General features: G+C 46.9%; 1 protein-coding gene across 4 annotated transcripts in view; it reads right to left on the bottom strand.

Annotated features, from left to right (window-relative positions):
* LOC149350774 (tubulin beta-4B chain-like) overlaps positions 1–25,180 on the bottom strand; it is a 54,842-nt gene that overhangs the window by 18,429 nt on the left and 11,233 nt on the right. For 2 of the 4 annotated variants that reach the window (XM_089579915.1, XM_089579914.1), the window contains exons 2-3: positions 17,162–17,252; positions 16,680–16,759 (exon numbers count right to left, since the gene is read on the bottom strand). In XM_089579915.1, the coding sequence (XP_089436041.1) occupies positions 16,680–16,706 (27 nt within the window). In that variant the 5' untranslated portion in view covers positions 16,707–16,759; positions 17,162–17,252. Of the gene's footprint in view, positions 1–1,452; positions 1,848–16,679; positions 16,760–17,161; positions 17,253–20,972; positions 21,057–25,180 lie in introns of those variants that run through there. The other 2 variants (XM_089579916.1, XM_089579913.1) reach the window with 2 other exon arrangements.

The raw sequence follows: 25,180 nt of genomic DNA, 5'->3' as shown, positions 1-25,180 counted from the left end.
TAGCTTTCTTCTGCCGTTCTCTCTACCATTCTTTGGTTATTGCTCCTTTATTTTTCCCCGAACTGCTGCAAGTCCCGTGCGCTCTATTTCCGCATCCGTTTGAGTCTTACTTTCCATCCCCGTTTCTTTTTTCCTTTGATCATTAAGAACTGATACACTGCTTGCTTCATTTCCGGAGTAATAGGAGGGCCCTCGCGGCAACTCACGCGCTTCTTCTCATTCGGGTTTGATTCTGCAGTGAGTAACTGCGTGCGTTACCATTGCGCTTTCATTCGCAAACTAAATTCCGGCGCGCGAGCGCGCCGCTGAAAGCATCGCCAGGCGGAAGTCGGGTAAACCACGGCCGCTTGCGCTCGGCACGCGCCTCGGCCGCCCTGGGCTCCGTGTTGGCCCAGAAGTGGGCGGCGGCCAACAGGTTCGGGCGGACACTGGTCCGGTGTTGCTGCGGCCGCGCGAGCTGGCTGGCGGAAGGCCACCGGTGGAGCGTGACGCTACCGCCTTTTTGTTTGCCGACGGGGCACCCTATTCTTTTCTGGGGGACCCCACAGTCGCGCTGCTGAGGCGGCGCCCGTTCGGCGCGTCGGACCCACGAATTACGCCAGGCTACAAAGTGTCACGTGGGTGGCTATACCGGAATACCTCGACGATGAAATAAACTGCCGTGCAGGGGCGCCTTTGCTCTGCAGCGAAACGCGACTGCCGATCCTTGGAACGGGAAATTGGAGCACCGAGGTCGTTTGAAAGCGCAAGAACGTCAAACGAAGACGCTATATACCTACCGTGGAGCAGAAAATAAATCCGAAGATACCTCGGCAAGGGTTGCCCCCACTGAGCCCCGCGTCTGTCCACCCTGCCGAAGGCACAGACGCTTCTTCGGTCGGTCGCTGCAGTGGGTATTGACCCTCGCTGGCTACTTCTGAGTTGACATGCGTACGCGACGCGGAGCCAAGTATTCAAAATTGCTCGCATTCTGTCGGTCTATGTTTTCATGATTGACCCTAGGCACGAAATATGGTTCAATATTTCTGGGAAATTGAGAAATTCGTCTTAATAAAGCCCCGATATACTACGTGGGCCTCCATTTCTCCTTGTTTTTTTTTTCTTTTCTTTTCATAGTTCTCTCCGTACAAAGCCGAGGTGCTCCCTGCGACAGCGAGGAGAAAAGCCCGCGGCTGTCCCTGTCCGGAGTATTGGCCGGCGCGGCGGCGTGACGACGGGGGAGTGGCCGACGCCGCGCGCGCATTTCGGTTCGTCTCGGTGCACGCATACTGCGAGTCTGCGCGAAAACCAAGTTTCTGGCACGGTAACTTGGTTTGCACGGTTTCTCGCAGCTGAAAGCGCAATACATGCCGTCGAAGGGCGTTCCGGGCCAAAATCTGGGCGGTTTTTCGGCGACAGGTGGTTCGGCATAAACGCCCACTGCGGCTCATCCCGTGGTCATAGTGAGCTCACCTTGGCGCCGATCTGGTTTCCGCACTGGCCGGCCTGGATGTGCACGATTTCCCGCATTGTGTTGCTGTTGTGAGCGCTTGCTGAACGACCCGCTGGTTACTCGTGCTACGATCACCCAAACTGGAGCCGGCACCGCCTCCAAGTGGCCCTTTTATGGCCCCCTTTCCCGCGGCCGCGCTCGGCGGCGCCACCGGCGGCTTTCCCAAACATGGAGGTCCGCGGACGCCCGCGCGGGCGCGCGGGCAGCCAGAAACCGGTCCCGGGGGCCCACACACTCAAGGGCCGGGCCTGCGCAAAGCCCCGTGCCGCTCCTCGCGCGCCCTTGTTTTTGTTGCGCAGCATTGTGCCGGCCGAACAGGTGGCACAGCGCCGGCTGTGGCCCTGCAAATAAAATACCCCCTACTTCAATACAACCATTACACCGGTACGCATGCTTAGCAAAGCTGTCAGTGCGTGTGCATCGTTTTCACCCTGGGTCTGCCGCGTGATTTGCATTGGTCCTGTCGGCGGCGAAATGCTAAAACGCTCGTGTGCTACGCGATGTCAGCACACACTGAACACCCCCGGGTTGTCGAACCCCGAGCTTTCCCCTACGGCGTCTCTCTTATATTTTGAAGTATTTATTGCTGGGCGAGTAGGTTCATGGTTTGAAATTGACAACAAATTGCGCTAACACAAGAGCCAGACACAGGAGACGATGTTGACGGGACTTTTGCAAGTTTGCGCCAGTCCCGCCAACCTCCTATCCTGCGTCCGTCTTTTGTGTTAGCGCAATTTGCTGTCAATTTGAAGTGCCCCTAGTAGCCAACGCGCAAGTTAAGGACGTGCAGGTTCGGGGCGTCTGCCTGCTTTGATTAAATGGTAGATGCTTTGGTTTGGTTTATAGATGTTGAACGTCTCAAAGCAGCTCAGGCTATGAGGGATGTCTTAGATTAAATGCTAGAGAGATGGCAGGAAGATGGGTTGCTTGACAACACAAACAAAGTGAACAAGAGAGCGGGGAGCCTCAGGGTGCTCAGCCACCCTGAGGCTCCCCGCTCCCTTGTTCACGCTGCGTTGCTTTGCTTATAGACCGATTGCTTATAGACCGAGATAGTGTTCCTGTATAAGTATGTTCGCCTGAGTTGTTTGTCAGTGCCAGTGGTGTCCCGGGCTTTTATCTGTCCGTCTTCGTTCTTTTCTTAATTTTTTTAAATTTAAAATAGCGAAAGACAGTATTAAGGCCCTATCAGGAGGGGCATACATATATATACTGAGAAGAGAAGAAAAATGAACGTATCACCAGAAAAACTATAGCAAACGGAGCCAGCGTAATGGCACAAATTCAGTAGACCAAACCCGAAGGGAGAGAACAAAAAATGGAAAGAAATGAACTACTGCATTAGACTAATATTGCCAACCGCATAGATACAGCCCTAGCGCCTGCCCATAGTTAGGGGTTTCAGCCATGCTTTCCGGAAGGGAATTTCAATCAGAGATCGCCGTGGAAAGAAACTCTGAAAATAATTCGTTTTTTTTCTTCTTCAGACTGGCTGTAGTGAGTGATTACGGTGACGTCGTCGTCGTTCTGAGTTAAAAACTTTCAGACGAGACGATGTGATGAGGTTTTTTTTTTTTGTTGTGTGAAATCTTATATTTAAAGAGTTAACGAGACGTTCTACTGTGAGTTTCTAGGGGGGGAATATTGTTCGCAGTCATAAGGTCATCAGGACAGCCTGTTCTCTTATGTTTGCCGAAAATGAAACTGAGAACTTTTCTCGGAATTAGTTCAAGGCGATAAACATCGTTTTTAGTATGAGGGTCCCTTAAGACCGGCGCGTATTCAAGCTCAGACTTGATCTATGAGTTATATGCCAAAATTTTTACATCGAATGGAGCATACTTAACTTTGCGCTTGCGAAAACGAATTGCAAAAGCAGATTAGCCAATATTTGAAAAAGGGATACTCCATGCTAGGAATGTCAGTAACAGTGACACCAAGATATTTGTAATTTCTGACTTCGGAAATAGCACAGTTGCGCAAGTGATATTGAAATGAATTAACTTACATATTTTTTGTGAGTTATTCTTAGGAGCACTGTTTTCTAGGTGTTAAGCTCCACAGTCCAATCTTCACTCCACTGTTTTATTACAAAAAATAGATTGCTGCAATAGCTCGCGGTTAATAACTGAACGTATGCTTTTAAAAACAATGCAAGTCATCTTAAGCAGTGAAATGGGCATAGAGTCAGGAATCATTTGGGTTAAATCATTAAAATGGCAAGAAAAGCAGAGGGCCTAATACGATTCCCCGCGGCATCCTGGATGTTACAGCAACAACTGATCTCTGTGCTTTGAATAAGCTGTTATCCACTTAATGAGATAACTAGGAAGCCCAATATTTACCGGCTCATACAGCGATTTGCCAAGCTCAACTTCATCAAATGATTTACAGAAGTCTTAAAACAGCACCTCTACTTGGCCAGAGTCGTCAAGTGTCATCGCAAATTCGTGTACAGTGCCACTACACTGCATGCGTAACAATAGACGTCCCTTTCATCAACCCGTGTTCATATGGGGATAAAAAACTCGCAGCAAGATCGCATTACTCCACGATGCGTTGTTACACTGCAGTCGCAGTGGGCTATTTCTGCGATTGAAGTTTTGCCGTTTCTGAAGTTCCTTTTTTATGCAAATTGCCGTATTGAAAGGGTTTTCGCATCAGCTTTATCTGTCGACATCAGCGCTGAGCTTCTGCGCAGGCGGCTCGTTTACGATTACGTTTCCCGAGTATCGTAATTGTCCCATGAGCTTAAAACGGCTGCCATGTAATTAGGCATTACCAAACATCGCAGTCGTGCCCCTTTCACCCTTTCCTTAATCCCTTCCTTCACGGTATACTTAGATTCATGGACGAGAGTTTGCGGAATGTAGGTTCGCGGAAAAAAAAAAAAAGTGTATTTATATGTGAGGAAGGAAAGGAGGTGAACAAAAGACATTGAAGCACAAGGGGACAAGCGTGCTCCATCCTCTGGAAAAATGCCAGAGCGGCAACACACTATGCGACTGCTACCTCCCCTTTCCTTTTTCTTACGTGCACGAAGCGCCCGAAAGTCGTTTCAAAGCCTTTGGCGGCGTCTTATGACTGCGCACCACGCCCGATGACAACGAAGGCTGCACGATGCGCGAGGCTCGGCCTGCTTGCACGGGGTGGTCACCAAGAGCTGCGCGTGGTCACGTGTTCAGGGGTGAGGGCACGCCCCGGGTGAATACGGCGAAGGTAGCACTAGGCATGTGGAGTGGCGGGGGGGGGGGGGGGGGGGGGGGGGGGAAGGATATGATCCATCTGATACACCACCACCACTGACGCTGCTCAACAGGAAACGGGCCTTACACAGCTGCGCTGTAATGATTTTTTTTCGCAGTTCGATTAAACTTTATATAACCCGTTAGAACAGCCTTGTGTACCGACAGCTCTAAAATTTTAGTCCGCCGAACGGCGCGGTGAACTGTAAACTTCTGCAACAGACGGTACATGTACAGTCTTTGTCAAAAGTAACCAGGCTGCATGGTTTGCTTCTAGCTCGTACAGTGGAGCCGTTACGTCTTCCCTGAAGCTGAAATGGTCGTTAAAGGTAAGAAGGTAAGAAGAACCCCAGTCCTTACCTTTAACAACCATTTCAGCTTCACTGTACAACAACCACTGTACGAGCTAGAATTAAACCATGCAGCCTGGTTACTTTTGACAAAGACTACATGTAATTGATACGGATCTGTAACTTGACACTGTGAAATTATTTGCTGTTTTCCGTATGGAGTGGCGTGGGCTTTCTCGTTCGTTTTTTTATCCGGCCATCGTACTAATGACGGTCATTACCGTACTCTATGCTGAGCTCGCCAAAACATGGCGCTTATGGGTGTATAATTCACAGACGCTGGACTGGCCGTCGCAGATGCGCCAAGTTAAAATGTTAACGAGACTGCGTTATAGGCGTCCACCTCATATTGCGCGTCGTACGCGCGACGGGTACTTTTTTGTGTATGAATAAATTGGTGAGCGCGCTCTTCTCTCATATGACTGCATAACCTCCTTGTCTAGAGAAAATGCAGTGCACATGTCCACCACTTGGGACACGCTAACTATACTCTGGCTGCCTTTCATAGCTGCTTCATCATCTGTGTACGGTAAAGCGGGGAAAGTGTTCTTGCAACGCACCAGTCTCGTCGCTATAGGTGTTCCATGTCCTTGGGTGTTCCTCGGACAAAAATTAAAAAAACTGGAAAATTGCAAGATACTGTTATGGAAATACCGAAGGTAATGGTCCATTCTTCTGATATGCAGCAAAACCTTTCTTTAACAGTTTCCATCGATCGCATCTAACAGTTAAGACTGTCATAGAAAACCAGTTAATGGAGAAGGCTTTTGACGACAGCAAAAACATTATTAGAAAAAAATGTTAGACTGCCCTCGGGTGATCTGCGGTTATATTGATTGTCATAGTGAAATCTTACATTATATAAAAAATTGAGTTCATAAACGACTTCCCGCTGAAAAATGCTTTCGATGACGTTCGATGACGTTCTACATCACACCTGCGGTAACTCAGGACGTTCTACGTCCGCCGCTTATGAACGTGGGTGGCGCTGATGAACACTCTCAAGGTTAGGTTACTTGTAAACACAAATACCCGCGAAAGCAGAAGGTTTGACAGCCGTCGCCGTAGCTCAGAGGTAGAGCACCGGACGCGTAATTCGGAGGTCGTGGGTTCGGATCCCACCGGCGGCATGTGGTTGTTTTTTCTTCTGCTTTTCTATCAATTAGCTTTAATCGATAACATATTCAGTAATATTCTAAATTGATCAACACCACAAAAATAAATATATTAATTAAAAAAAAATCCCCTGTGCCTTTGGGTTTCTGTGGCTGTTGGCTTCTGTCACATTCGTTTTGAATAGTTTGGTATGTTTTGTCGTCCTCCCGAGAAGCAACCTATAGGTGGGCCACCTAGGTCACGTGACCTTGTGGCGTCATCACAACCTGCCCACCGGACTGAGAGCAAACTGACCACCGCGGCAGGTGGCAGTTAAATTGGTGGTCGGTCGCGAGAGGTTTCTCGGGAAGAGAAACTTGTGTCGCACAAGCCCCACCGGTGGCACCTTGCCATAGCCACGGAGTGGCCATAGCAGAGCAGTACGCATTCATTAACCGCTGCAACATTGCGCAAAGGGTTGTACGGGGACTCCCAGGGATCTATGAGTGTTAAGTAGAGAATGACCAATTTCGCATATATGGACATTAAGCCATTAACGCTATCGCGTCACACCCCTAAGGCGGAGCTTAAGTGTCCACTCCAGTTTTCTTAGCAGTGCATGTCAGATTCTTACTTAATCTTGCATACGCGCTTATCGGCGGCAATTCCACATCGCTCGCTGCGGTCGCTAATTGGCCGCTGCGTTGGGCTGCCGTAGCGCAAGACTGCGGGATCAAATCCCGTCCATGGCAGTCTCGTTTCGATGGGTTAAATGCAAAAGGCGCCCGTGTGCTGTGTGATGTCAGCGCACGTTAGAGAGCACCATTAAGTTAATTTTATCATTATTATACGTGTCTCTTTGCGCGTAGTAGCAACCAGATTAGTGGGTCAGATTTCAGCTACTTCAAAGCCTCGACTTAAGGATGAGCAACGTGCAGTCATTGAGGAGCCTGTTAATTTAGTCGAGGTGAAGTCGGTCATTTCCGCTCTACAGTGTCAGAAATCTCTCGGATAATCTAAGTAGTGAGTTCTATAAAACGTTTGTTTTGCCTAGCACCTGTCTCGTTGGTAGTGTTCAGCGCTGCTTATGACGTGAGCTTTTTACCTCCCACGTTCTATCCTGGTCACACCATACTAATCCCAAAAAGCACAGGTGCAGGTCGGTTCAAAACTGTTATGCAACGTGGATTACAAGATGTTCGCGGAGGTTCTTTATTCTCGTCTACAGTTTGTGGCTTTAGATTTATTAAGGCAGCAAAGAGTATGTGTAATCAAAGGCCGTAGTATCCAGTATCCAAAACCATATCGATATCGCACGTTCGGTGTTGTAGGCAGTGTCAGATGAGGTTAGCCAAGTGCCTCTTGTTCAGACTGATCTCGCACAAGTTTTTGATAAGGTGCATCATGGTTTTTTGTTTGCGGTCTTGGAGGGTGCTAACATTGGTGATGTCTTGCTTAAAGGCATAAAACTATGCCATAAAGCGTCCACTACAAGACTGATCGTTACTCAAAAGCTTACCAAACCAATTCCACTTAAGGTTCGACAGGTCTGCCCATTTCCTTTTCCTCAAAAAAAAAAAAAAGAGTCAAAATTGCGATGCAACCGTGCGTCGTATACAGCGTTCCAGGTGGGGTCATGCGAATTCTCATTGTACATGGGATACATCTGCTATTCAAGTTTCAGGCTAGCTCGCGGCAGGTATTCGAACCGAGTGTCCGAGTGTTTCACTCAGATCTTTGTGGATCCAGCGTTTGTGCATTCAGCGTTGGAATCACCGTTCGCAGGCGTGTCTTCATTTCATTTCTCAGTGCCCAGCCTGCGTCGAGATCGAACGCTCACGATGCTAGACTAATTCTTTCGCCTCACAGCACGTAAGCAGTCTTAAGTGCCTTCTGAATTTTTAATCTTTATTTCGTATCACGCTTGCTTCGTTAAAGAGAGAAAGCCACGCTTCTGTGACAGCGTGCAGATTTCTGTTCAGTTGTGGCGGTCTCTTTATCTATATTGAGTAATTTCTGTAAAGCGCTCATTTCTTTTACGTTGTATCGGTTTCACAGCTAAAATAAACGAGAATAACTCCGTGAATAAAAAAATTCTGGCACTGTAGCGCGACGTTGCTTCCTACGAGATGTCTCAATTCTGTTGCCGCGTGCGGAAGCAGACGCGTCTCATTTGTTGCAAGAATTGGTCGACCATGATTAGAAAATTTTGACTACAGGTTTTAAACAGTTCCGAGTCGTAGAACAAACATTGATCAACAAAATTTGTATATTTCAATGTCTCAGTTGGTTGCAGCCCGATTCAGGCGCTCCCCCACGGAAACAGTATCATTTGGGACAACACACAACTTTTACATGAGGTGCTCATATTGCTTTCCCTCCATTGTGATGCGCAGAAGAAGGTGGTCTTTCATGGCGTTCACAGCAAGTAAGAGCATCTGTCTGGGAAAATTTTCAAGTGATATTCGTACAAGTTGCTTCATATCTTCGCGGTTGGCTGATTACATCTTGAAAATCTCATTTAAAACATATCCCCAGAGAAAGAAATCCAAGGGCGATAAATCGGGCGGCCTAGGAGGCCAGGCTGTAGTTCCACCACGCCCAATCCATTGGTTGGAAAAGAACTCGTCCATGAATTGCCGAGCCGATGAAGAAAAATGTGGCACGGCTTCGTCATGCTGAAACCACAATTTTTATCATCACAATCATTGGTAACTCTGAGGCAAAGTCAGAGACGACGTCCTTTAGAACGTAGTCTGTGTACTTCTTTGTAGTAAGGTTTTCGTTAATGAAGTAAGGATCACGAATACAGCCGTTATAAATGCCAAACCAAAAATTTGCTGACCATCATCATCATCATTGTCATCAGCGTGACTACGCTCACTGTAGGACAAAGGCCTCTCCATGTCTCTCCAATTAACCCTATCCTTTGCCAGCTGCGGCTACCGTATCTCCACAAACTTCTTACATCCGCCCACCTAACTTTCTGCCGCCCCCTGCTACGCTTGCCTTCTCTTCGAATCCACTCCGTTATTAAGGACCAGCAGTTAGCTGCCTTCGCATTACATGCCCTACGCAAGCCCATTGCTTCCTCATGGTTTCGACTAGGATGTCATCACCCATTCTGCCCGCTTCCGGTTTCTTAACGTTACACCTATCAGTTTTCTTTCCATAGCTCGCTGCGTTGTCCTCAATTTAAGTTGAACCCTTCTCGTCATCCTCCCTATGTTTCTGCCCCATAGGTGAGTACCAGTAAGATGCAGCTGTTGTATACTTTTCTCTTGAGAGATATTGGTAAACTATCATTCATTATCTGAGAGAACCTGCCATATGCGCTCCGCTTCATTCTTATTCTTCTAGTTATTTCCCTCACATGATCCAGATCAGCGGTCACTACCTGCCCTAAGTAGACATATTCTCTTACTACTTCCAGGATCTCGCTACGAATTGCGAACTGCTGTTACCTTGCTAGGCTGTCGAACATTACTTTGGTTTTCTGCATGTTAATTTTTAGCCCCACCGTTCTGCTCTGCCTGTCTAACTCATTCATCATGCTTTGCAGTTCATGTCCTGAGTGGCTTAGCAAGGCAATGTCATCAGCGAATTGCAAATTACTCAGGTATTCTCCATTAACTCTTACCCCCAACTCTTCCCATTTCAGGCCCCGGAATACCTCCTGTAAGCAGGCGGTGAAGAGCATTGGCGAGATCGTGTCTCCCTGCCTGACACCTTTCCGTATTAAAATTTTTTTGCTGACTTTATGGAGAAGTATAGTAGCTGTGCAATCGTTATAAATATCTTCCAATATTTTCGCATAACACTCTTCCACACCCTAATTCCGCAATGCCTGCATGACAGCTGAGGTTTCCACTGAGTCAAATGCTTTCTCTTAATCAATGAAGGCTATATATAGGGGTTGGTTATATTCTGCGTATTTCTCTATCACCTGATTGATAGCCTGAATATGGTCTATTGTCGAGTATCCTTTACGAAAGCCTGCCTGATTATTTGGTTGATTGAAGCCTAAGTTTGTCGGGATTCTATTTGCGACTACCTTAGTAAACGGAACGGACAGTATGCTGATCGGTCTGTAATTTTTCAAGTCCTTGACGTCTTCTTTCTCATTAATTGAGATGACGTTAGCGTTCCTCCAAGCTTCTGGTACGCTCGATGTCGTAAAGCATTGCGTAAACAGGGTGGCTAGTTTTTCTAGCACAATCTCCCCTCCGTCCCCTCCACTCGATCCATGCAGCAGCGCCATAGGAACTCGAGTCGAGACCTGTTGTGACAAGTCAACTTTTGCTAAGGAACGTACCACTATATAAAAAAAAATATAAAATCAAACCCCCTCCCCCCTTGTGGTGTCTCGTGGGATCGTTCCATTGCTGAGCGTAAATATTGTGTTAAGTAGTTGGCCTCATCACCGTGTTCTTCAGCGCTGCATTCTACCTCGGAATGACACTTGCGCTTCGTGCCTCCAGCAGGCTGCAGTCCCAAGATGCCGTTCTAGTTGCTTTGTCCTATTGCTGAGCCAACTGCATGCATACACCCTGAGTAACTTTTGCTGCACAGAGGCGCTGCAGTCTGATCTGCGTGGACAAATGAGGGCCATCAGCCGCCACGGTGGCTCAGTGGTTATAGCGCTCGGCTGCTGACTCGAAAGACGCGGGTTCGTTCCCGGCCGCGGCGGTCGAATTTCGGTGGAGACGGAATTCTAGATGCCCGTGTACTGTGCGATGCCAGTGCATGTTAAAGAACCCCAGGTGGTCGAAATTTCCGGAGCCCTTCACTACGGCGTCCCTCTAAGCCTGAATCGTTTTGGGACGTTAAACCCCCATAATCCATAAACCAAATGAGGGCCATCGTCTATAATCCATATTTTATTAATAACTTGATGTTTCGGAACTGGTTCGGGTGACAGCTTACAGTTCAGTGTGCAACTTTAAAGGAATGAAAGAGGTTGGGATGGAATTGGCAGGGAAAGCATGTGGACGGGAAGAGGGGTTGTTCGAGCTTAGAGTGAAAAGAGAGAAGAAGGGGGGGGGGGGGGGGCAAGTAGAAGAGGCACTGATCCGGCGGCAATGATTCTTGGTTTCACTAGAGCTCCTCAATGCTTTTAGGTTTCACGAATTGCGTGGTCACCAGCAGCCTCTGGAGCAGTTTGCGCAGTCTCGTGCGCTTCGAGTGTACCACGACTCTTGTAGAAGTCCCTTTCGGTGGTTGCTTCCAGCTTCTTAGAAGCTGATTTTGTGCTCGGAATATTCTAAATGCTCGGCAACCGCACTGCGCATTCTCGCGAAGTTCCTTTGCGAGGCTCTGCGAAGTTGCTCACACAATTAAGCTTCGCTCTAGAGAACAAGAGAACTAGACGAGTGTAGGCGATTCTTCCGTATGTGTCTTGGAGGAAGCAGGGGAGAAAATGGGACGAATTTTGCGGCCGTCTCAAACCTATTTGGAAAGAGGGGGCAGGCAGGGTGCATTTCAGCCTTGCAGATGCTTCGTCGACACTTATGGCGCACTCCTCGTGAGAGCGGGCGCCTTCCAGTGGGAGAACAGGAGTGTGAGGTCTTAGACCCAGTGGTAAATCGGGAGTTTTGCTGCGCCACGAGCAAATGAGAGCAGTCGACGACAAATCCTTGCTGTTTTCCTTGCATTTCTGGTCCACGGCGTGTGGAAGAAGAGATCTGTTCCCCTTTCTCACATCGCCGCTCTTCACATGCGTATTGTGTGTTGGCGGAAGGTGCCAGTTGCAGCTGCCAGCGCACACCTGCCACTCAGAATTCGCTGTTGACGCCTCGGAGAAGCGGATCGCGCCTGATGAGGTGGGCGGCACATCTTGTGAAAAAGGCTTCGTGGGTTTCATTTCATTTCCGACGCGGACTCAAGTTCGGCTTCTCTTCCGGCAAAGGTAGAGGAAACGGCAGAGCTATCGAAAGAAGTGCACGATCGCCAACTCTAGCACTCGTAAATCCGAAAAACGCGGTGGGGAACAAGGATGGTCGCGTGACATACTACGTTCCAGTGGCAGAACAAGTACTCCTCTTTTCGACGTGCTACGCTCGACCCCATCCCGCTCGATGCCTCTGCTCCAGTTCGCTCACTGGAATGCAACATAACTTGGGAGACCGGGACCGCAACAATATACGTTGTGGCACAGAAGAGCTCTGGACGGCTTGAGCTTTCCTTTTTCATATTTTTAATGTGTTCGATTCTTTATTCATTCTTGAGGGTATTGGTGAGCGCTATCCCAATGTATTTTCAACTAGCCCCAGTAGAAGCTCTTTTGTCTTTATTCATGCTTGGCACCTTTTGGAAGGCCTCGAGGAGGCTCTGTAGTTATTCTACTATGAGTGAATGGTCGCTAGCTGCTTGCAAGCAGTCCTCTTTTTCTTCCATTATAGAACTTCTCAAGGTCATCTTCAGCCATAACTTCATTTCCGGAAATCCTGCTGCTGCTTCTGCATGTGGCCGAACTTTATCGCCCCCTATGAGCACGAGCTAGGTAGCTTCCATGTGCTGGGAAGATGCTGTTTGGCTGGGCTCCTTTTTTCACTGGTCAGTGTGATGTTTCATCAAGGATTGAGATAAAGTGTGGCACAGAACTGGTCACTTCGCAGTATGAGCTTCTCACTCCTTTTCTTCGGGCAGCCATGCTGATCGCGATTGAGGCGTCTGTTATAAACAGCTCGCTGCGACATTTCAGCCGATGCTGTAGAAATCGCCTGCTGTGAGCTGCTCTTTCTGAAGTTCAGCAGTGGATTTTTCAGCTGTCACGTGAGCGGCCACCATCCTCTACGCCTTGTGATAACGCCACTAAGCTGTGTACACGCATCTGTTTTCCTTTTAATGCGAGCGACAGCATTATGGCCCTCTTTCGGCAAAGTCGCGATTGCGTGCTATAGCGACAGTCGCGGTACCCGCAACGGAAATCATCGCGTGAAACGCACGCATTCGCCCTGTGCACTGGCATGATTCTCCCCGATTTCTCATCTGTACGCCACGATAACCAGATCGCCAGCTTCTCGCTCGTGTCAGCTCAGCTCTCCTCCTGCTCTCGAAGCGGTCGGACTTGCGCAATGTCGACTCCCGTTCCATCCAACTCGTCTGGCAATGGCGAAGAGGCAGCGGCAACAGCCAACGCAAGGGACGAAACCCCGCTAAGCTAAAGCGACGCCGAGAAGCTAAAACTCAATGCTGTCGCATATTTGTCTTATGATCGCCTGTCAATTTTTTCTTCGCATGTTTGACACAGGACACATGCCCCGATAAGCAATGCCGCCGAAGCTGTATAAACGCTCGACATTTCTTCAATAAACGTCGTTCTTGTCAGCACTGTTGCCGCTCCTGCATCGTGCACTATAGAGTGACGACGAGGTACGGCCTAGCCCGTTTACCGGCAAGATTGGAGTAGGATTCGTGAGTTCGAGTTGAACGGTTTGGTTTATGGGGTTTAACGTCCCGAAGCGACTCAGGCTATGAGAGACGCCGTAGTGAAGGGCTCCGGAAATTTCGACCACCTGCGGTTCTTTGTTGTGCACTGACATCGCAACAGTACACCGGCCTTAAGCATTTCGCCCCCATCGAAATGCGACCGCCGCAGCCGGGATCGAACTCACGTGTTTCGGGTCAGCAGCCGAGCGCCGTAACCACTGAGCCACTCTCGAGCCACTCTCGGCGGCTATCGAGCTGGACAGTCTTTATGACAATAAAGTTTTAACACAATCCCTACGGCACTCCTTCTGGGGAAAATACGGACTCAGCGTCGTGCTGCGGCTTCGAAGGACCTCTGTAAACGTTTGCTTCAGCGTTTTAAAGGTCAATAGCGACTGACTCAAATCATTTTTTTTTAGTTTTTATTTTCACTTCCAAAGGAAAAGTGCAGAATTATCTGGAGTGAATTATTTCTATTCTGTGATATTCCTTCATTGATGGGTCCAGTCGTGGGACAGCACCCCTTTAAGGGGAGGTGGTGGCAGAGGCTGAGCGAAAAGGAAAGGCGCAGGAACTGTCTCACACTCGGTGGACACCCAGGAGTAAATTTATGACCCCCCCCCCCCCCAATCTTCCCCCAAGCGAGAAATTTTACATAAGAAAACCACGTTGAACACCATTACCCCATCTTTTTCAATTAAAAAGTCGAAAAATATATGGCTAAATGCGACTGCCGCCTCCTCAACCACGCCTTCTAAAATTAACCCGTAAATCTGCCTCAACCGAGCTGTGATCGAGTGAAGGAAAGAAGGAGGGAATGAATGGAGAAAGATGCGCCATTTTGGAGGGCTCCGGATGGGCGTCTTTAGCATTTCGCCTCGATCGATATGTGGCCGCTGCGGTCGCGATTAGCTTGGGCCCACCCACGCACGCGCATGGGTAGGTCCAACCCAATGGCGCTCGGCATAAGCCCTCACACATCAGACGCACCTGCGGGCACCATCTTTGGCTTGAAATGTAGGCGGTGTGGTTTTCTGGGGTAATACTTTGGCGGACTCGTTACTGCGGACATTGCAGAGCGCGGACTTCGCTGAAAATGTTGACAAAAAGAAAAGAATTGATAAAATGTTTTGTTTTCTGCTATTCAGTAGAGGAAACAGATCTTCCGGGCAACTTTTCGTTTCTAGCCAAACTTGACCTAACCTTGAAGATATCAGCCGTGGACCAAGAATCCTTGATTAATTCAACCCTCGACGTCATCATCGGAGGCACTTAATTTGTGCCGACAATGAAGTTATTTACTCCTTCTACTCTTCGTTCTTGTATTTTCGTGTCGTCTCGCGCCTTTTTGCGCCGAGTCTGAGACGCACAGACCTCTTGTTCCTCGCCGACTGTGCATGCCCAGACTATATACTCTTCGAGACGCCTCCAAGCTACAGCCGGCGGCCGTGGGAGGCAGCGGGCGCGGTCGCCCACTCAGGCCAACGCGCTCAAGGCGCGCCTGCTGCGAAACGCTGTGCGCCAGTTGTCGCCCCCGCAGCCGTGTGATCCATTCCGCTTTCTCGTCCGGCGCAAATGAGTCTGCGTGCGCGCACTGATTGCAGTGAAATATATCACGTTTCCTGCGGCTGCCTTCGCCTTAATACAAGGGCGTACTCCCGAGGAAAAGAAAAAAGAAAAGGACCAAGATGGAGTCGTGGCAGACACTGGAGGTCAGCGCGTGATATAGGGCACATCACCGAAATGCGAGTAGGACGTAGCTAGGTCGCTGTACGGAAAAAAAGATACCGTTAGACCTCTTCTCCGCCGACGCCTCCAGACAAGGGGCGAGCTTCTCCACCAAACTCTGAGAGTGAGAGATCTGCAACAGTCATAACCTAGCCGGCCTTGGCCTGGAAGCCACCTAACCGTATATACCGCATTCGAGTCAAGCGGCGCGCATTTCACAGGTGACACACGTTGTTGGGCTAGCTGGTGCATTGTATTAAGAAAACAAACCAGCCAAAAAGGCTGTCTTCTTCTCAGTTTTCGTGTGTTCGTCTTTTTGGCTGGTTTATTTTCTTAATGCGTTAGCGGTGTATGCGGTGTTATCATTTCGAGAATCCGAGTGGTTAAGTGGAAACTATAAATCCCCCCCCCCCCCCCGCCCCGTATACTGGTGATGTACGACAGTTTATTGTAACACGGTAGCCTCTGCGATACAACTCACGATTATTTATTCGGCTGCCGTGCCACCCCTTTGGCTGCATTCTGCCGCAGAAGCGGCACCATACGAAAGTCCGAATCTTCTCCAACTCAGCCAGTGTCTTTGCCGTATAACGCCGTAAGATTTCTTCGGTGTAATGAACTTGCTCGCAAGGCATTATTGTCTCCATCAGCAGTGGCGTTCATAAAGTGGTGTTCTGTCCACATATATATAAAGCATGAAGTGCTTTCTGTGCCGTCTGCACCCTGTTCAGAACTCCAGGTATTCGGGAAAACGCCACCAGCTGCTCCAGCCACTGTTGCCGAAATGCTATAGCTGTTCCCCACTAGCGGGAGTAATTTATTCACTACACCTGCACACGCTTTTGGGGAGCGCTGGCGTGCGCTTTTGGCACAGCCCAGCACAACTGCTTCTGGGCCATGCGGTGTGGCTCGTTTTGCCCTGTCAGCGTTACAAATCTCCCGAAGGTGAGGCGCACTTTTGATCATCCTCGCCCCACCGATGCTTTGTGGGGCTAGGCTAAGAAAACCCATGGGCTGTATATTTTTGACAAAAGTCTGAATGTATTCACGTTTCATTAATCTGGGACCCGCCGCGGTGGCTCAGTGGTTATGGCGCTCGGCTGCTGACCCAAATGACGCGGGTTCAATCCCGGCCGCGGTGGCTGAATTTCGATGAAGGCGAAATTCTAGAGGCCCGTGTACTGTGCGTTGTCAGTGCATGCTAAAGAACCCCAGAAGGTCGAAATTTCTGGAGCCTTCCACTACGGCGTCCCTCATAGCCTGAGTCGCTTTGGGAAGTTAAACCCCATAAACCAAACCAAGCCATTAATCTAGGGGAATGAAATTAGAGCAACTTGCCCTGGTTGCGCCGAGTTGCACGGGCATCCGTGGCTGATGGGGTAGATGGGGTGGCTCCAATGGTGCCTACTTGAAGCCAGCTGCATCGAGAAGGACGGTTCCGACGGAGAGCAACAACACCGGCAACAACAGCATTCCGTTAAATGTGTCAAACTTTTGCACATCGCCACGCTGTTCTCCCTATGCTGTCGGCAGTCGTCGAACCCTTAGTTAATCCTGTGCTACAAGAGAGCTGGAAGGGCTCTGCAAGAGGTCAAAGCTTGATCCGTCCGTTCCCGAAGGTCTGCTACAGGGCACCTGGACAACTTCAGCAGTTTGCGTCTTCTTTTTTTGGCTCCTCGCATTGCACTACGGCGCGCAATGTGAAAATGCATTTGCGCAGCGCAAAAAAGAAGACTAAGGAAAGAAAAAGAGACAAAAGCAGATTGCAGACCACGGATGTCACAAAATCACTCTCCTGATATTGGAGAGAGCACACGTACCGATACCGTAGTCACTGCTCCATGCGTTGACGAATCCCTCGCAGGAGGTTCACACTGGGAAGTTTGTACAGCTCGGTCCGACCAGTGCCCACTGAAAAAAACGTCTCGTATGTACTCTGAAGTGCAACAACTTAACGCGACGACTAACGCAATACAAATGCGCTGCTGCACTTTCATGGAAAGAGGAGGAAAATCTATAGACGAGGGAAGCAAGCACGTCTGTAACCTATTTGAACAGTTAATTAATAGCGCGCAGAGAATTTCATTCGTTTGACGGCCTCGGGCGTGAGCGCAACGGAGGCAGTTAGCTCTGGAATTTAGAGAAGTCCTGAGATATTGAAGAGTGAACGCTTACGGTACAGCGCATGCTATACCCTCGTTGTTTCCTTTGCCACGGCTAATTTTTCATCGGCCTTTGGCAGATGAGCCGCTACTTCGCTCCCAATTTCAGACACTGTTCCCTCACGCCGTGGACGTGGCCTGACTCAAAAAGCTTGAAGCCGTTGGTCAAGTTTCTGCCTCGAAAAAAAACTTGTCAGGCCATTGACTGGCCGAAACCCCACTGCGTTTACAAACACGCTCGCGGATGCCGGAAGCGGCCGGGGGCATGATGGCCGGGGGTACCGCCTGCGCCGTCGTCTGACGGTGGGCGCACGGTTTGCTTTCGTGCGCGTATCATGCCATCCTTTTAATGTAAACATGACCAGGCTGTCCAGTTTGAACGAATGTATCAGTGAGCAAATGTAGCGCACACGACAGCATGTCGGACTCCGCGAGAAGAATGCGCGATTCCGAGATACGTACACCAGCTGATAGAGCACCTGCTGGGGGTATTCTTCAAAACACTCATTTCCTGTATTAAAGCTTGAGTGCCCCTTTCTTCGATAAAACCGTATTGAAATTCAAACTCCCTTCCCGATTTGGAAATAAAGGTGCTAAATACTAACATTACATCTTTAACAACGTTGAAATTCGGGCTTGTTGGTTCATACTTCTGAGCAATAGCGCAAACAGGACAAGGGACCAAGAACGAGTAGACACACACAGCGCTAACTTCCAACAACTTTATTAGAAGCAAAAGCACAAGAATTTATACATGCATTTTTGCCGTGTAATCCCAAAGCATGCGCTAATTCACTGGTAAACAATTTCTTTTTTTTGAGAGTTTGACAGAAGGAGTGCTAATTACACAGGCACTTCCTAATATGGCTATCTTTTCTGCTTCAATAATTTCCCGAATGCGCGTGCCCTTACTTTTCCCAACTAAAAAACACTTGTCTAGTAACAGCTTGCACCTAACACATGCGTTGCAATGTTTCACGAGTTCTACATCATTTTCGTTTTTATTGCTTACATTGCGATTATGCTCACGGAGGCGGTCATTCAGGCAGCGACCAGTTTGACCGACATACTGTCGTCCACATGAGAGCGGTATCTGGTACACCACGCCAACCTTGCATTCTACAAATGGAATTTGATGTTTCTTTGTGCATTCTTTGGCCAAAGGACGAAGAACTTTGTTTACCTTGCATAGGCTGTTTAACTTTTCAGGGGCAGAAAAAACAACTGACACATCTATCCGATTTGCAATGCGCTTAAGATTGTGAGAGATGGTATGCAAGTATGGGATAACCGCCATTTTTTTCTTCTGTTTTTCTAAGGGTAAGCAATAAAAACGAAAATGATGGAGAACTCGTGAAACATTGCAACGCATGTGTTAGGTGCAAGCCGGTACTAGAAGTGTTTTTTAGTTGGACAAACACACTCGGGAAATTATTGAAGCAGAAAAGATAGCCAGATTAGGAAGTGCCTGTGTAAGCACTCCTTCTGTCAAACTCTCAAAAAAAGAAATTGCTTACCTACGCTCGCAGTGAATTTGCGCATGCTTTGGGATGACTCGGCAAAAATGCGTGTATAAATTCTTGTGCTTTTGTTTCTAATAAAGTTGTTGGAAGTTAGCGCTGTGTGTGTCTACTCGTTCTTGGTCGCTTGTCCTGTTTGCGCTATTGCTCCGAAGTAACATTACATATTTTTCTAAAACCTTCGTTAAACGAGGCAGGGTGGCGATAAGTATGCACACACTTAGTTAGCATCACCACCTTTGAGAAGTGACCGAACTACGGCTGTTTTTAGCCGTGTAAGAATGCTTCCGCTTGCAATTATCTCGTTTAGGATTTCCAATAAGACATTCTTCTGAATTCCGAAATTCCTGTAAAGATCAAACATGCGAATTTTATCGATTCGTGGTCATTGATGCCTGCCGAAGCTACCTAATAAATAGCCAAGTTCTTTTTCTGTGATAGTGGGAAGGAAAGCCGATTCAATTACCGGATCAGTTGTGCTAGCAATTTAACACTACTGCTTGCACACCCCAGAGAACCGAGCTAAAAACTGGTGAAAGTTGTTGACGACTGTTGATAAGCCTGAATCAAAATTGTTCTGAACATCATTAGCTGAGTTTGAGGGTAAGCCCCTCGCCTCGCTTATAAGGGACCATATTATTATGAGATTGAAGCGGTTTCTATTGTGCGAATGCTTGGCTGTTCGAATAATGGAATTTACTTTATTTAGAGAAGTTCAAACTAAGTACACAGAATACTATATATGCATGCAGCGTTGCCATAGTAGGTCTCTTTCTTTGACGGCGGGCAATATCGCACTGCTCAACCAGGGTTGATTCGAGGCAGCTTTGGCGGACGTAAACTTTCCTTTCACTAGATTTGTAAATAATTTTCATCGAACGCAAAAATTTAGAGTATAGTTTAGCCCTATCGGTGGTTTCAAGCATGCCTGACCAGTCGAACAAATCTACAAATTCATCAAAAGTACCAGTAACAGAAAGAGACCAGCAAGTGCATGTTAGGTTTCGAACATGATGACGAAGAGAAGGAAAGCGCAAGTGACAAGCAATGAAGCGATGGTCAGCTACTTTTTGGTGTAATACTGCACCGTGAATTGAAGCAATTTCTTTACGGATATTGAAGTGATCAGTACAATACCTTACTATATGATCAAGAAGTAATTCTTCCCTATAGTTAGAATGTCAGTGATGCTTTCAATACCATGCTTTGCAATGTTATCTAAGTAATCACACGCCGAAGGTACTGTGGGATTAAGAATGTCTATATTAAAATCGCCTACTATAAGCATATGTTAGTATCTAAAATCGATCTCTATAGATGTGCTGCCAGCTAATTAAGGAACGAAGTCAGGTTACTTGAATGTGGTCTGTATATTGCCAAGAGTGACATTCGGCTAAATTGATTTGAAATCTTCAGTTACAAAGATTCCACAAAAGAAAAATTATCCGCTACCTGCTCCACGCTCCAAGTATCCAACGTTTCTAAAGCCAGTCATGGTATGCAATTAATCGCGTTTATTATACCGTTATTTAGCCATTTGTAGTCCTTTCATTGCCTAATAATAATAATAATAATAATAATAATAATAATAATAATAATTTTATTGCCACAACACATTGTGATACATACAGACTCGGGCCTGTCAAAGCCAAGAGGAGGCTTGCAGGACTAGGCCCGTCAAAAACGGCGAGCGAAAAGTAAAGGCAATAAAATATCAGGGTAAGTGCACAAACACTGAAATACAGATACTACGGAAGATACATTGTATAAAAGAGAAAAATAAAGAAAAAAAATCACATTGGAACTTAGTTTCTTGCATCATTTAGAATTAAAACTTCACAGATTTGAGCATTTGTTTTACGGTGGCTTTAGGAGTAGCGGACAACACCTGATCAGGAAACGTATTGAATATTGTAGGGACATATACACATCGTCTTGCTTTGCCGTACCTGGTTGCGTATCTGGCGACCGTGTAGCGTTGACAATTCCGTAGTGTTCTGGCAGAAACTGCTCTCGTCTTGAAAGTAGGATTCCAAAAGTGCCTAAGAATAACAGTGTGCTTATATAAAGTTTCAAAGGACGGAAGACCAAGAAAATTAATCAAGTTTACTTGAGGAGGAAAGGAATGTTCACATGCGGTACTTTTCAACATATATTTTAGAAGAGCGTCTACCCGATCATGCCACCTTTGCGAAGAGTGCGCATACACTGTGATGCCATATCTTATAACACTGTATGCAAGTGCATGCATGATTGTCTTTTTTACCGATAAAGGAAGGAAAGATTTAACTGTAAACAGTAACCGTGCCGTTCTACGCAATCTGCCACAAACGTAAGCCATGTGACTATGCCATGAGAGGTCGCTATCAAAGTAAATCCCCAGATATTTTATACAATCAACTTATTCAACTGGAGTACAATGGCAGTCTTTATCATTGTGGGAGTGCAAAAAAAAAAAACCGATTCACTCAGTACTGTTGTCTTCAATGGGTTTCTAAAACAAACCAGTTTTGTTTTTTGTTGATTTACCAAAAGACCATTCATGGAAAACCAGTTCATTGCGATACAGATATTTTCTTGCAGTAAAGCAACAGCACTTTTGTAGGAAATATGCTTCGTAAGTAAAACCGTATCGTCGCCGTACTGAAAGACCAAGGCATTTTTTACTGCTGAGGCGAAGTCATTGATAAATAAACTGAAAAGCAATGGTGATAGGATAGACCCTTGAGGAACCCCAGCCCCCAACATCTGGCGGCTGCTAACGGCTGTGGTGTAATCAAGGGCTACGACTTGTGAGCGATCTTCTAAATAACTTCTCAATAGGTCATGAAATGGTCCCCTAAATCCAAGCAGATATAATTTTTGCAAGAAAATTTCATGATTTACTGTGCCAAATGCCTTGGCGATATCTAGAAACAAGCCGCATGCAAATAGATTGTGATCAAAAGTTGTATACAATTCATCTGCAAATTCTTCGAGAAGTGAAGGCGTTCCACGACCTTCGATGAAACCTAACTGTCGGTCAGACAGAATAGAAATTTTTTTTCACAAAAGATATGTCATGCACTCTATAATAAATTTTTCTAAAATTTGGGGAAGTACTGGCAAAACGGATATTGGTCTATAATTCTCAAGGTTCTCTCTCTTGCCACCTTTGTGTGTTGGTCTCACAATCGCTTTTTTTAAAACGTTGGGTATAGCGGCAGTCTCTAAGAATCCGTTAAGGATAAAAAGAAGGATATTCTCAAGATTTCCATAATTTCTTTGAAGTAGAGACGCTGCAATGCCATCAAGACCAGGTGGTTTGTTACGTTTGAAGCTGAAGATTATGCGCGCCAGGTCTACTGCTGACAGTTTTGGTAAAAAGGCGGACGCAGATATGGTACGTGTCAATGAACACCTATCTTGTGGCAAGGATGAATTGGGCTGAGATACACACGCGAAGTGCTTGTTGAACAATTCAGCTGTTTTTTGGGGATTACCTGAAAAAATTTCACTAACAGATGACTCATTTCTGTCACCGCCCCTTAAATTGTTAATCAGTGACCAGGTTTTGGCGGGGTTTTTGGCAGCTAGTTTAGATTGCTCACGGTAATACTGCCGTTTAGCGGAACGAATAAGCGCAACAGCTCTATTTATTGCGGCTCTGTAGTCGATGCGCAGTTCACGATTTTTAGGGGCGCGTTTACACCGCTTCCATAACCAATCCCTGTATAAAATTGCCTTCATAATTGCTGCATTAAACCAGCTATGATTACCTCCTTTGTTTTTGCGTATGACCCGCTTTGAAGCTTGTTCAAACATCTTTAATTGTTGGCAGAATAAAGAATAAACTAAATCGGGGGGATTAGACCTACATAATGCCGACCAGTCAAAGTTCCTAACTAGATTGTTGTCTAATTTGCGTTGATCGACTATAGTCACGCGCAAGTCATTTTGAGCGATGTTAGAAGATGACGGCCCTAGAGTCTTGCGATTAGTGCGGTCAAGGAATCGGCAAACGGTAAAGTAATGATCGGCTAGACGTTGAGTAATGACCGCTGAAGAAAGATTGCAGTTTGGAGCACGTATGTCTATGTGATCGAGACAAGACTGAGCTAATCTACCGTCAAGCACTTCCTCGCGAGACGGTGCGATGATAACAATTTCTATGCCGCAAGCTGACAGAATGGCTAGGTAATCTACCACAACAGTTTTCGTGGGACATAATGTATCAATGTTCAAGTCACCTGCTATGCAAAATTGATCTATTGTACTATTGTCCTGTAAGATCTTTTCCAATTCCAGTAGGAAACGGCTGATACTGTTTGATGGTGGTCGGTAAATTGCCAGCAACATTAATGACGTTAGCTGGGAGCAAAGTTCCAACGCTAGGCATTCTGCATGTGCAAATGATATATCTATCCTAGATACATCAAACGTGTCTCGGGCAAAAACAGCAATTCCACCTCCTCTGCGTGAAGAGCGAGTTGCGACGTTGGTCGATAACCGTTCAGCGTAAACAAATCTAGGCAAGAATCTGGAGTATTGATTTCTGTTAGCACAAATATATCTACAGCACCAATGGCACCTTCTGCGATTGTTCTGAACTCGTCCCAGTATTTGCGCAAACTACGGATATTGACATTAATCAGAGTAAATTCTGTGTCCGAGTTTGGCCCAAAGCCCTTTTTGAACGATTCAAAATCCGGAAAACTTAGAGTAGCTGATGGAGCGCTGTTCATTCTATTTGTGCTAAGTCTGATTCACATGTCAAACGAATAATAATAATAATAATAATAATAATAATGTTTATTGCCACTTTGTAGATGATACAATATGGTTCAGGCCCGTCAAAGCCAACAAGAGGCTTGAGTGACTGGGCCCGGCAGTTACGGCCAGGAGTACAATAATAATAATAATAATAATAATAATAATAATAATAATAATAATAATAATAATAATAATGGGGGATTCCCCTAAAATATTTGGTCAATAATAGTAATAATAATATGTTTAGACTGATGGGCCGCCGCAGTGGCTCAGTGGTTATGGCGCTCGGCTGCTGACCCGAAAGACGCGGGTTCGATCCCGGCCGCGGCGGTTGAATTTCGATAGAAGCGAAATGCTAGAGGCCCCCGTACTGTGCGAAGTCAGTGCACGTCAAAGAACCCCAGGCGGTCGAAATTATCCGGAGGCTTCCACTACGGCGTCCCTCACAGCCTGAGACGCACTGGGACGTTAAACCCCACAAGAACCAAAAACCAAACTAATCTCCATATCAGTTACTAGAATTTTGAATGGCAACTGTAACCTCCGAACCGAAACCTCGCGACTGAGTAATCAAATAGCCTTTCAGAGATAAGATCATTGCAAATAGAGCATGAAGTATGCTGAAGATTACCTGCTCACCTTATCCTACTTGAAAATGGCATATATATATATATATATATATATATATATATATATATATATATATCTATATATATGAGAGAAGCGAACAGCCACAGAAACCATGGGGCACAAGGGATTTTTTTAATTAATTTATTTTTGGTGTTGATTAATTTATATTACTGAATATGTTATCGCTTAAAGCTAATTGATTAGAAAAGCAGAAGAAAAAACAACCAGATGCCGCCGGTGGGATCCGAACCCACGACCTCCGAATTACGCGTCCGGTGCTCTACCGCTGAGCTACGGCGACGGCTGTCAAACCTTCTGCTTTCGGTGGTATTTATGTTTACAAATAACCTAACCTTGGGAGTGTTCACCAGCGGCACCCACGTTCTTAAGCGGCGGACGTAGCACGTCCTTAGTTACCGCTGATGTGACGTAGAACGGCATCGAACGGTGAGGGTGGAAGCTGTGTGAGAACCCTCTTATGCTTCCTAAGGCATCAAGGCTGCCTTACACACACACACACACACACACACACACACACACACACACACACACACACACACACACACACACACACACACACACACACACACACACACACACACACACACACACACACACACACTGTGGGGTTTAAAAGGGGGAGATAAATACGTTCTCCCCCACTTAAGCGCGGCTGAGCCAGTTCAAAACCGCGCGGACCCCACCCGTGGTCGCGAGCGCTACCGAGCGCACGCCGACCACGGCGGGCCTTGCTCTGCGGGAACAAAGGAACGAC

The sequence above is a fragment of the Amblyomma mixtum genome, chromosome 3, assembly GCF_055824585.1.
Source record: "Amblyomma mixtum isolate Tamu chromosome 3, ASM5582458v1, whole genome shotgun sequence".
Classification (NCBI taxonomy): domain Eukaryota; kingdom Metazoa; phylum Arthropoda; class Arachnida; order Ixodida; family Ixodidae; genus Amblyomma; species Amblyomma mixtum.
The sequence above is the reverse complement of the archived record's forward strand: the minus strand, read 5'-3'. Positions and strand labels throughout refer to the sequence as shown.